Source organism: Salmo salar, chromosome ssa01 (genome assembly GCF_905237065.1).
Source record: "Salmo salar chromosome ssa01, Ssal_v3.1, whole genome shotgun sequence".
Lineage (NCBI taxonomy): Eukaryota > Metazoa > Chordata > Actinopteri > Salmoniformes > Salmonidae > Salmo > Salmo salar.
In genome coordinates, this window is record NC_059442.1 from 151,517,124 (window position 1) to 151,529,967 (window position 12,844).

Sequence of the window (12,844 nt, forward strand, 5' to 3'; positions counted from 1 at the left end):
ACCGGTCGTGATTGGGAGTCCCATGGGGCGGCTCACAATTGGCCCAGCGTCGTTGGGGTTTGGCCGGGGTAGGCTGTCATTGTAAATAAGAATTTTTTTTTCTTAACTGACTTGCCTAGTTAAATAAAGGTTAAATAAATAAAATACAAATATAACATCTCTTTCTCTTCCTCTCTCAGGACACCCGTGAATATGAGGTATCAATATGAGGACTTTCTCAACTGTTAGAATCCCAAAATGAAGAGGCTTCCACCCAAACAAACCCACTCCATACCCCTTCTCCTCCTCAGCCCCACCCAAAAGGAAGTGATGTAAATACAGACTGACTATAGATTTGCCCCTTCCCCCAATCACAGAAAGAGGAAACGGCGAGAGGAAAGATGAGTAGGAAATGGAGTGGAGAGGAGAGGGGGAGAAAATAGGAGGAGAGGGGAAACGAGAGGACAGGAGTTACTGGCTGTTTCTCAATATTCTGACTACCATTCTCTTAGCACGGTTGGAGTATGAGTCCAAATCAAAGTATGCGAAATGGGGTGCGTACTTTGCTTGTAAACATTTCGAAGCGTGCATAAATGCAAGCTTCAACTGAAATATTCCCAGGATTGTTGACATAATATGACGCAACCACATAAAAAAACAACGCAACATTTCTTGAAATCAATGGCGGCTGGTTTTGAGCTGAAGCGAGAGAAAATGAACTCCGACTTTGGAATGAAAAGTTGCCCACTCACATCTCATATGTTGCCTGACTACAATATTTTATCTTGATCTTGTTCATTTTGGCATATTTAACTGCCTAGAATATCCACTGTAGTAGTGTGCATAGACAGCAGGCTAACTGATGAAGAATTGGTAGCTAACTTTAGCTAGCTAATGTTATCCACAAAGAATTCGTAGCTAACGTTGGCCATCCACCCTTCATAACAATATTAGTTTTAGGTTGTTGTTTTTTTGTACAGCTAGCTGGCTAGCTAGATTAATACGATTCACATATAGCTAGCTGATAATTACAAGCGTGGGCTTGCTTTATGTAGTTCATGTTTTGTCTGTATTGGTCAAAGTTAATACAGTAGAACGGGAGTGCGCAGTGCTTCTCAAATGTACATTTATATGCATTCTCCACACTCTCGTCCTCACAAGAATGTACTCAAGAGAACGTCCTCGGAGAACGAACTAGGAGCATGAGAGTGTGGAGCATGGCAGCAGCATATTGAGAAACCCACTGTGAACAGGGCTGCAGGCGTTGGGAGATAAAGAGACAAACACTATTTACTCATGTGTCTACTATTAGCTATCAAATAGAGGGACAGGGGGAGGGAGAGAGGGGAAGGAATAGGTGGGGAGAGAGGGGGACAGAAGGAGGATGATGGGTGAGAGATATAGGAGGGGATAGAACCAAAGGGAACTAAAGTATTGGTACATGAATGGGGTCCATTGAGATGTAAAACATAGGGGTACATTGTCACCCTAGAATCTGACACAGGAAGTGAGGTTACTATCTCTTCCTGTCTGGGCCCCATCTTCCTGCATTTCTAAGGCCTTGTCTTAGAACAGTTTGTAGTACTGGTTTTACCATAGTAACTGACCTTCCATGTGCAAGCTCAACCAACCAACCATAACACCAGAAGAGACCGGCACCAGATTATGTATTTATTTTGATGTAAATGTGATGTTTTATGCAGATTAATTCATGTTCATTTTCATTTTGAGAAGAAAAAAATAAAATGTACCATGTTACTGATTTCCTGAAATAAATGGTCAAATAAAAAGTATAATAGAATCTTTCTAAAAAAAAAAAAAATCAAAAACACTTGTCTTTGTCATCTGTTATTTCTTCGAGGGCTGGGGATGATCAGGTGACTCCCTGGCTGTGTCACACCTACAAGATCTAGAAACAGTCACAACAGTCACTATGTCACTACGCATAACATGGAACAACTGTTTTACACTTGGAACATGAAGAAAAGAACATGTCTCTCCATTCTGGCTAATTCAACAGTACATCCATACAGACCCACACATGTTGTAGCTCAATACTTCCTCATGGGTTCCTTTTCCGGGAGCACTACCTGGTAGGTAAAACAACTTATTTTTCACCTATTGTGCAATCTCTGTCTCTCACACACATTCCAGTGGTGACATTGTTTCTGTTGAAACTGGTTCGCTTTCGTTCAGACCCATCAGTTTTGTCATCCCCTGACCTCAATACACAACAGCCTCAAAAACACAGTTGCTACTTCATGTTTCAATACTTGTTACTACCTGTTTTTGCAAATAGAAAGTTACTGTTGCAAAAACAGTTATTTATTTAGCAGCAAAGATTTTAAAACAAGTGGGTGCTATCGTTCTTAGGGTGTATGTTTGTGTGTGTGATTAACCAACAAAACAGCTGAGTAGAGAGGGGGTCAGACTCAAAGAAAGCCCTATGTTTTCAGTGTTTGTGTGTGTATGCGTAAAGGCAGGTGTGACTGAGTAGTGCAACCAAAAGTAGTCACAAGAAGCATACAAAAATAGATGCTATACCCTCAGAACTGGAGCAAGTATGAGTTATTTGTTCTTAAAGGTGCATTATGCATAAATCGCTCTGTCATTTCCTGGTTGCTCAAATTCTAATAGGTCACCTAATTTCAGTTTGTGACCAAACAAACAAGTATAATATAGAGAATCATTGTACCATCTAAACAACTGAAATATATATTTTAGATAATCAAAAATATTGTATTTTCAGCTGTTTGAAGGTGGAGTACAAAACTGAAAGCAAAAGACACAAAAACTCAAGAACAGGGAAGCATAGAAATAGTGCACATAGAATAACAGATCTACCGCTTCTTAGACATGCTTTAAATGAGAATGAAAGATATATATATATATAACTCGCTTTTCTATGTGAATTTGGTAGGGTCGCCCCAAAAGTGACATATTGCAGCTTTAATTAAGGGTTAGTGTCAGGGGAGATTTGTCATTAAAATTAAATTAAAGTCATCAATGGTCCCACTGGGCACACACTAGTTCAATCGACATTGTTTCCACGTCATTGCAATGAAATTACGTTGAACCAATGTGGAATTGAAGTTGAATTGACATTGTGCCCAGTGGGGTGACTTCTGTCCTCTCTAGCATGGAGATAAAAACAGAATAAGGCCTACTGGGTCAGAGAAATCAGTCCTGACAATGCTTCAACCTCTTTTCTAACTACTTCATTCTTCCTTCCGTCCCCATCAACTCACTCTGTTCTGCACCAGGCTTCACACTCAAACTAGTTCACCACAGTTCAGCTTCCTCTTCCGTCCGTTAAGGTACAGAAAACATTCTCTCGCTCTCTCTTTTTATGTTAACAGATTGTGTACTTTATTTTCCTTTTCTTGCTTGTTTGTGCCTTTCAACCGTCGTCCTTTTCTCACTCTGTCCCCTCCACATTCCCTCTCTCTCCCTTTATCTCTGAGTAGGTTGGTCTATCTGTATATCTGTGTTCTATTTCTGACTGTGATTACTGGAGTGACAGCGAAGGTTCTAGAATCCCTGATAAGACCATATGAAGTTTGCATTTCATATTTACTGAGACAGGCACTGACTTGGTGAATAATAATATAGTTGTAACTCTGCTGCAACACAGAGCATGACCAGACACGAGGTTTGTTTGAATCCCCTGCATTACCCTTTGATATTTGCATCATGATCCCACAAACAATGTTTTCCATTTACGCCATGAAAAGATTTCACCTGTGCAGGAATAGGCCCTGGGTGTGTTGTAGTAAGATTTCTGTTGTAAAACAAAAAACATTTCCAGGCTGTTGCAGAGATACAGTATGAGGAGGAAGTGGACATTTTTAAAAACCTGCCAGACTAGTTCCTCTCAGAAAAACACACGAGTGTTCTGCAGTGCTCCCAGAAGAGAGAGTTTTTTTTATGAAGCTCAAAACAGATGTACAGATATGAGATGTACAATTTCCTGTCCCTCTTGTTTCTCTCCCTCTATTCCAGAAAGTACCTCTCTACCTTTACTTCAACAAGGTCAGTCTCACTGAAATTTAAAATCTGTTCTACAAGAAAAACCTGGTCAAAATAGCAGCACACACAGTTGGCCTCCTGCTATGACCAAGAGACCATGACCAAGCACAACCATCTCCATCAGTGATGCGTGTGTCAGCACGGAGGGTGTTAACAGGGCTCCTGATCCTGGGTGGAATCTCCACCCTGACCCAGTTCCTGCGTTTCTTTCTACCTTGCTGGCAGCCATCCCAGGGTGCGGGCGAACCTGTGACCGTGCTGGTCCGGGACGGGTGGAGGGTCAGTTCTGACGTTCCCCTGGTGTTTGTGGGAGGGGTGCCTCGCTCCGGGACCACCCTGATGAGGTATGACAAGAGAAAGGAGGAGGAAAGTATTTATTTACTTGTATATACCAATGTACTGAACTTGTATTATTCTGACACACAATATGGTTATATACTGTATGTATTTACCTCTGTACCCTGTCATTTTGATCTCCGTCTTATTTCCCACACTGTGTAGGGCCATGCTGGACGCCCACCCTGCGGTACGGTGTGGGGAGGAGACGAGGGTCGTGCCCAGGATACTGGGCCTAAAGCTGGGCTGGGCTGCTGAGAAGGAGGGGGTCAGCACCAAGGTCCTGGACCGAGCGGTCACTGCCTTCCTCCTTCAGATCATAGCAGGACATGGGGAGTCAGCACCTCTACTCTGCAATAAAGATCCCTTTACTTTGAAGAGCGCTAAGTACCTCGCTCACCTTTTTCCCAAGTAGGTCTGACTTACTTTACTATACACACACACACACACACACATACTCTTAGAAAAGAAGGTGCAATCTAGAACCTAAAAGGGTTCTTCGGCTGTCCTAATAGGATAACCCTTTGATAGCCCTTCTTGGGTTCCAGGTAGGACCCTTTTGGTTCCAAGTAGAACATTTTGGGGTTCCATGTAGAACCCTTTCCACAGAGGTCTAGATGGAACCCAAAATGATTCTCCCTGGAACCAAAAAAGGGTTTTACCTGGACCCCAAAAAGATTCTACAAAGGGTTCTCCTATTGGGACAGCCGAAGAACCCTTTTGGGTTCTAGATATAACCTTTTTTGATGAGTGTACACTGACGCAAAAGCCTCTGTCACCATACATAATGGTGTGATCGAGTGTGGCTTTTCACATGCTGACCCATGTGAGCAATATAGACAGTACAACTCATTAGTGACTCACTAGGCAGCCTGGTTACCTCCTACAGAACACATCGTATAACTGATTACCAGAGCTCAAAGTCCTGACAGAACAGGAGATAACTTATCTACTTTTTCACTGACTCCGCCTCCTCTCCAGGCCTGAAACCGGGGTTAGCTAGAATTATGAGTAGTGCTTAGGGTGGAAAGTTGTAAAGTACTTTCTCCTCAACTTTTCTCTCCCTCCTCTATCCCGCCACACCTCTACGTCCTTCCTCTCTCTCTTTCTACAGCTCTAAGTTCCTGTTGATGCTGAGAGATGGCCGAGCGGCGGTGCACTCTATGATTTCGCGTCGCGTGACGATCGGTGGCTTTGACCTCTCCAGCTATAGGGACTGCCTGGCCAAGTGGAGCCGAGCCACACAGGCCATGCTGACACAGTGCACGCAGGTGTGTACGTATCTGTTTAGGTGGGTGGAGAGTGGTGCCTGACGTGTGTGCGTGCATGCAGTGCATCTGTGCCTGCATGTGTGTGAGTGCGCATCTTTGTGTGTGTGTTTAGGTGGAAAGTGATAACCAACCATGTGTGTGTGTGTGTGTGTGTGTGTGTAGGTGGGCAGTAAGAGGTGCCTGGCTGTGAGGTATGAGAGCCTGGTCCTCCACCCTCGCTCCACCCTGCAGACAGTGCTAACGTTCCTGGGTCTGCCGTGGCACGAGGGGGTTCTGCACCACGAAGAGGCTATAGGAAAACCTGGAGGAGTCTCACTGTCAAAGTGTGTATCAGTGAATGTCAGAGAAGGTGACAAGGCCATGCTACATCACAAAGACTCAGAGGAGTCTTGCTGTTTTGGTGTGTGTTTACTGTGTGTGTGTTTGTGTCACAGAACGGAACGGTCCACAGACCAGGTGATGAGGCCAGTGAACTTAGACGCTCTGACTCGGTGGGTAGGTCACATGCCCCCAGACGTAATGGCAGACATGGACGCTATCGCCCCCATGCTGGGGAGACTAGGCTACGACCCCAGAGCCAACCCACCTAACTACGGACAGCCTGACCCACAGTTCCTCAACAACACACAAAGGGTACGGACGGACGGACGGACGGACGGACGGACGCACGCACACACACACACACACACACACACACACACACACACACACACACACACACACACACACACACACACACACACACACAGGTTTTTGCTGATGTAAACCTTATGTCCTCTCTCTGTAGCTTCTGAGGGGAGACTTTAAAACTCCTGTAGCAAGCCTACATCTGAAAGGACGTCCCCAGGTGAGTCTAACAGAAAAACCACCTTTCCTCAATGTCTAGGCGACTACTGATTGACTGTTTTTAGTATAGAACTAAGTGTTGGTTCTGTCTACATCCTTCTTTAGATGTCCATGAAAGGTTCACAGACAGAGAGGTGACCGGGTCAGTGCCTGGAACAACGGTCACCCCTGACCTATGACCCCTGATTATCCTCTCAGGGAGGACAACAGCATCAACCAAAAGGCTGGTGGCTAAGCACCAAGCACAGTCAGAGGGCATAACCATGCATGTGCTCTAGACCTCATTGATAGGAAGAAGTGATGTACAATGGAGAAAAGTATATTACATCGTTTTTTTACATTTCAAAAATGTGTTTACTTACTTGAATAGGTTCTCCCAATGCCTCCGTTTTTTGGGTTCCTTACAAAAACAAAATAATCTTCACTATATTTTTGGTGATATCAAAGTGCCGCCAGAAACCATGTGGATGAAAGGAGACAAGGGAAAAAATAGGCTCTTTTAGAATCCGAGAATTAATTACTTACACAATCGTCTCTAACATGTAGGCTCAGCATTCCTGAACAATCCAATTACAAGTCAGAATGTTGAATAAACTTATTTTTAACTTACTTTACCTGTTGTCCGCTGATTTTGTCCTTATGTAGGAGGTAATCTGAGACAAAATATCTACAAATGTTATTAGCCAGACTTTCAGTACGCTGGTCTGTATATGGTTGGTATTTCCGGATAAAATCTTCAATACTGATATAATTCGCAGGTTACAAACACTTGCACAATATGGCTGAGCCTAACCAAACCACAGCGGATTGAGAGGTAACCGAGCCTAACCAAACCACAGCGGATTGAGAGGTAACCGAGCCTAATCAAACCACAGCGGATTGAGAGGTAACCGAGCCTAACCAAACCACAGCTGATTGAGAGGTAACCGAGCCTAACCAAACCACAGCGGACTGAGAGGTAACCGAGCCTAACCAAACCACAGCTGATTGAGAGGTAACCGAGCCTAACCAAACCACAGCGGACTGAGAGGTAACTGAGCCTAACCAAACCACAGCGGACTGAGAGGTAACCGAGCCTAACCAAACCACAGCTGATTGAGAGGTAACCGAGCCTAACCAAACCACAGCTGATTGAGAGGTAACCGAGCCTAACCAAACCACAGCTGATTGAGAGGTAACCGAGCCTAACCAAACCACAGCTGATTGAGAGGTAACCGAGTCTAACCAAACCACAGCTGATTGCGATGCATGCTTCAGTCGACTATGTTCGGTTACATTCGGTTACATTGCTGACATATTGTGCATCACATGCTCTGCGTGAAGAGAATGAAAATACAAGTGACAGAACCCACAAGCACCACAAAAAGTTGTCTAAACAACCCTTTCCTGTGGATAGCCTATCTCCACCTCCTACCGCCAAAAGGACCAACAGCATGTACAACCGGTAAAGTAAGTGTAAATATAATTGTATTCAACAGTCTGGCTTGTAAAGACTATTGCGTAATTTTTTGGGCGACTTCGATCATACTGATGAGCCATGAGGTAACCATAGTAACAGTCTGATGTTTAAAAAAAACCTCAGCCTCTCACCAGAGCAGTTTAGAAGGTGTTGTAGATCTCTGCTACCCTATCCCAACGGGCCCAACGTTATACATCGGGTTAGGGCAGGATAAGGCCTGTTTTTTCATAAATAACTAGGGTACGGGTAGGGCTCAGGTATTACTAAATTGATCACTAACATTTTGAAGATAAGCCATTTGCTCAATGCTCTGCTGTGCAGTGCAGTCATATCTGACTAAGATCATAACATGTAGTCAGAGGTGCGTAAACCTCGTCAAATATAAAACAGGAGAGATTATTTCCCAAACAGTATGATGTTCCTTGAGTTTTGTTGGCGTTTAGAGTGACCAAAAGAAGCTAACAACTAACTGCTCTCTCATGTCTCTTCATTCGTTGACCAGAGCCAGATATACTTTGAGGAGATTGGGAAACTCCATTTGAATCGTTGCCCATGCTACGTCAGTGGGCTGTGCGGTGCATTCTGGGAAATTCGAGGACAAGGAGAGCTCTCCTTCAAGGAGTAAATGGTAGTCAATTGGGTGCAAGCTGAAGAGCAGCTAATGGATTTACTAACCCAGGAAGATATATTTGATTTCGGGTTTCGGGCAGGGCCGGGTTGGGTTGGGCCTTAAATTTGGCAGAAGCAATCAGGCCTGGGTAGGGTTGGGCCTGAACGTCACAGGCATGGGTAAGGCTCAGGCTCTAGTTGTGACATTTGACTTTACCATTTAAATATAAATTGCAGACTGTCAGCCACACTTGATAACTTGAAAACTAGAACTTACTAACATAGGCAACAAGTAACTGGATGGAAAACGGTGAGGCACATAACACACCCCTTCTACCGGCATTTGGTGGGGAGGGTTCTTGAAATGTAACATCCAGTCAAAATCAGTGGACAATTCAAACCGTTTCTGCAATACAAAATTCTCCAGACCTCCAAGAGAGGCGTGACAATGATGTGATTTTGGAGGTATGGCAACCAGAAACCAATAGACGTATTCCTATGGAAATGTCCTGATAGCGCATGAAGCCGGAAGTATTTGAATTTGAAGCGTGCCATATAGCTGAATGGGGCTGAATGGCACCAAAAGATTGCTAAGGATCATGGTGAAAGTGGACATAACTAGCAAAGGATCACGGCCGATGTAATCATTTTCATCCTGCCTGAGAGAGTCAACCTTAATGTCTATGGCAAGAAGGCGCAATCCTCCTCATAGCCTGCAGGCCCGTGATTCATATATCAGCACGTGGTCCTGTGTGACAACAAATGTAGTAGTCAGAATGGATCACTATATAATTAAATATCTTGATTTGTAGCAAACTTTAAAATAATTCATAGTGGGCATCGAACTTCATCATAATAATCTAATTTTATAGCCCAAAACGAGCGTCCCCCTCAAAAAATGGGCAGTTTTGGCGATTGTAATTTAGATAAGCTTTCTAGGGCAGACCAGGGCTTTTGGCACCACTAGATTGCTATGCAGTAGCCAACCAGCCGAGCTTGTGACTTCACGTTCCAGATAGGACACTGGGGTCCTCATGGCAACACGAGACTAGCTAGATATAAGCTGGATGATGTTAGGATAAGGAGTCTTTTATAAGGGGGTGGGAGTGGGGAATGACTGTGCCTGTTTGTGTAGAATTACATTTTTGATCCATGCTGTAAATAATTTGTTTCTATTAAATCAATGATATGACCTAAAATAAACTGTCCAATCTCTGTTACATTCTTCTTTGCATATACTGCATGTTTTGATTCAAAAACTGTTCCCTGGTTGATCTCCTACACTAACTATACTGCTGCTTGGAAATGTAGCAAAACTGTAGGATTTACTGAGGCATGAGTGGGCCTGGGTTTAAAAAAAAAGAAGCTTGTTACTTGTAAGTGTTCCAAACAGAACATTATTTGTATTTTTACCTAAACATGCAAACACCATCAGATAGAAGTCATAGCAAGAAGTACATTGGGTTAGTCATTTTTTATTAAATATAACAGAACAGATTAACTGGATTGACAAACACTCAAGGGACGGGATGACAAAAATAACTAACTGAAAGACCCCTAATAACCTACTAATATGACTGCATTGAGGCATATGTCACTGTGCACCCAAATTGTTGCATGCCCACCCACCAACGAATTTCTGGCTACCTCACTGTTTCTGACATAAATTCCTAACTATCTAAAACACAATCGATTTTACTATCTGGCAAGGTTCATTCTGCGACATCTGTGAATGGACTCGCTTTGACTGCTCAGCGCGTTGCTAGAGAACGACGACTCACTCTTTTTGCATATTTCTACCTCCGCCAATGTACGACTTCTTTTATATGACCATTCTTACAGAATTTCTTAAAGATTAAACATTCATATAGAACATTTTCAATGTCATACATGTCGTGGAGTTAGTTCATTTTATCCACAATCCATATGGTTAACGATATTTATTTAAATCCGCAGTTTATAGTTCCATATGGTGTAATGGTGGAGGGATACGTAACGGCCATGTATAAATAACACAGCCCTTTGTGTGCGATAACAGCCTCGTTTCCAGAAGATTGAAGAACAGTGGCGTTGATAATTTGTTTGTAAGTAGGTTATTATCCAAAATGAGCACGAATGACAACATTTTTCACAAAGACCCTTAGTTCAGCGTAATGTTAATTGGTAGTTCATTGCTTTTCCTATTATTGGTGATGTACGAATGTACTTTTTTTGGATGGACGAATAGACGTCGACGATAGACGAGCTAACTTTCTGGTAGCGTTAGCTAACTACAGTAGTTATTTACTAAAATAAAGTTAGCTGGCTGGATATAGTCTTGGCTAGCTTCCTAACTAGCTAAAACAAGGCGCTCAACAGTAGACATTGGTTAACTCTTGAATCAAGCTAGATATTTATATAGATGGGGGGGAGGCTAACGTTAACAGTGGATGTGTTTTTGTAAATTCAATCTGGAGTGCCAGTGCTCTCTGGGTGTTAGTAAATTTAGAGCTTTGTAAGATTGTCAGTTCGTAAATTCAGAGCGTTTCGCTCACGGAGCGAGGATTAGGGTTGATTGGACCATTCTGGCATCACAACAGCTTGGGTCGTTGACTGGCTTGCTAGCTACTTCCATACACGAATTGGAACTCCTCACTGACCATTTTACTCACCATAGCAGAGCTGCTTAGGCTGTTCATATTATCTAGAGCATTGGTGACAAACGTTAACTGTGCTGCTAGCAACTTAATTACGCGTAGTTTTTCAACACCGGCAATATTCAAGTGTTGCGCGTTTGTAAATTCATCAGTTATTATGCGCTCTGGCATACCCAGACGATTGCTCCTAAATCGGAGTAGATGGCAAAATGAATTAACGAACGCATCCCGTTAAAACACCGCGCTCGAGACCTAAACCCAGCGATCATCTCGGCTTGGTTTATCGGTCAGTAATAGTCATATATTTTGCTGTAAAATAAGCGTAGGGGAGTTTAATTTATTACAAAATATTACGTTTCGACTGCAAATGAAAATACAGCCCCATAAATTGAAATGGTCAGCTAGCTAGTCATTACTTCAGGACTCGACATAGGTTTTATGACAAAATGACAGCCACTAGATGGAGCTTGTTCTAAAATGGTGGCACCTGAAGCCTACTACTGTAAACGTCAGCTGAGTACTACCTCCAATGGGAGGAGCTTTGCTCTACCCTATCTAGAAGTTGACCCACTGCATCTCGGGAATTGTTATGCATACTAGATTGATACCTATAATGTGAATTGTGTATAGCCTGGTTGTTTATTTGACATTTTAGGTTTGGTTAGTATAGTCTAACATGATTCTCCTCCCCAGTGTCAAGATGCAGATCTTTGTGAAGACCCTAACTGGTAAGACCATCACCCTTGAGGTTGAGCCCAGTGACACCATCGAGAATGTCAAGGCCAAGATCCAGGACAAGGAGGGCATCCCCCCAGACCAGCAGCGTCTGATCTTTGCCGGCAAGCAGCTGGAAGATGGCCGCACCCTGTCCGACTACAACATCCAGAAGGAGTCCACCCTCCATCTTGTGCTCCGTCTGAGGGGAGGTATGCAGATCTTCGTTAAAACCCTGACTGGTAAGACCATCACCCTTGAGGTTGAGCCCAGTGACACCATCGAGAATGTCAAGGCCAAGATCCAGGACAAGGAGGGCATCCCCCCAGACCAGCAGCGTCTGATCTTTGCCGGCAAGCAGCTGGAAGATGGCCGCACCCTGTCCGACTACAACATCCAGAAGGAGTCCACCCTCCATCTTGTGCTCCGTCTGAGGGGAGGTATGCAGATCTTCGTTAAAACCCTGACTGGTAAGACCATCACCCTTGAGGTTGAGCCCAGTGACACCATCGAGAACGTCAAGGCCAAGATCCAGGACAAGGAGGGCATCCCCCCAGACCAGCAGCGTCTGATCTTTGCTGGCAAGCAGCTGGAAGATGGCCGCACCCTGTCCGACTACAACATCCAGAAGGAGTCCACCCTTCATCTGGTCCTGCGTCTTCGTGGAGGCAACTAGTTAACTTATACTCTTAACAATGTCACATCTTAACTCCAATTTCCCTCATCCCAAAATCCCTCCTAACCTCCAACCCCACCCTTTGACCTCACTCCAATCCCACCACTGACTTCCCCTAACCTCTAATCCCCAACTCTTATTTTTTTTATTTCAATAAAGTTGAAGCATTCCTGATATTGTTTGGTTGTCATTTGTAGTAAAATATTTACGTATTTGAATAGCACCTGGTTGTATATATTTTTTTGTTGCCAGCTTCTAATTTGAAGTACTACTGCCTCAGCGCATAACT

At 43.6% G+C, this 12,844-nt stretch overlaps 3 protein-coding genes across 9 annotated transcripts in view; all 3 read left to right on the forward strand.

The window, feature by feature from the left end:
• sez6l (seizure related 6 homolog (mouse)-like) overlaps positions 1–5,346 on the forward strand; it is a 53,806-nt gene extending 48,460 nt beyond the window's left edge. For 4 of the 7 annotated variants that reach the window (XM_045692225.1, XM_045692240.1, XM_045692241.1 and 1 more), the window contains 5 exons: positions 180–2,072; positions 3,243–3,296; positions 3,982–4,011; positions 4,234–4,352; positions 4,510–5,346. In XM_045692225.1, coding sequence (XP_045548181.1) covers positions 180–209 — 30 coding nt within the window. In that variant the 3' untranslated portion in view covers positions 210–2,072; positions 3,243–3,296; positions 3,982–4,011; positions 4,234–4,352; positions 4,510–5,346. Of the gene's footprint in view, positions 1–179; positions 2,077–3,242; positions 3,297–3,981; positions 4,012–4,233; positions 4,353–4,509 lie in introns of all 7 variants that reach the window. The other 3 variants (XM_045692233.1, XM_045692230.1, XM_045692234.1) reach the window with 3 other exon arrangements.
• LOC106568446 (protein-tyrosine sulfotransferase 2) lies at positions 3,617–7,070 on the forward strand. Its single transcript, XM_045702345.1, has 9 exons — positions 3,617–3,631; positions 3,982–4,011; positions 4,234–4,352; positions 4,510–4,755; positions 5,459–5,615; positions 5,778–5,938; positions 6,050–6,248; positions 6,403–6,462; positions 6,567–7,070. The coding sequence occupies exons 1-9, from the start codon at positions 3,617–3,619 to the stop codon at positions 6,597–6,599; spliced, it is 1,020 nt and encodes a 339-aa protein (XP_045558301.1). The 3' UTR covers positions 6,600–7,070.
• A 3,515-nt stretch (positions 7,071–10,585) lies between these two features.
• Positions 10,586–12,729, forward strand: LOC100194618 (polyubiquitin). The gene is made up of 2 exons (NM_001139703.1): positions 10,586–10,613; positions 11,859–12,729. The coding sequence occupies exon 2, from the start codon at positions 11,866–11,868 to the stop codon at positions 12,553–12,555; it is 690 nt and encodes a 229-aa protein (NP_001133175.1). The 5' UTR covers positions 10,586–10,613; positions 11,859–11,865; the 3' UTR covers positions 12,556–12,729.
• Positions 12,730–12,844: the final 115 nt, after the last annotated feature.

Coding starts and splice junctions, on each gene's coding strand:
- LOC106568446 (XM_045702345.1), top strand. Junction 4,353..4,509: donor TCCGGGACCACCCTGATGAG/GTATGACAAGAG, acceptor CACACTGTGTAG/GGCCATGCTGGACGCCCACC. Junction 4,756..5,458: donor CTCGCTCACCTTTTTCCCAA/GTAGGTCTGACT, acceptor CTCTTTCTACAG/CTCTAAGTTCCTGTTGATGC.
- LOC100194618 (NM_001139703.1), top strand. CDS start 11,866: ATGCAGATCTTTGTGAAGACCCTAACTGGTAAGACCATCACCCTTGAG.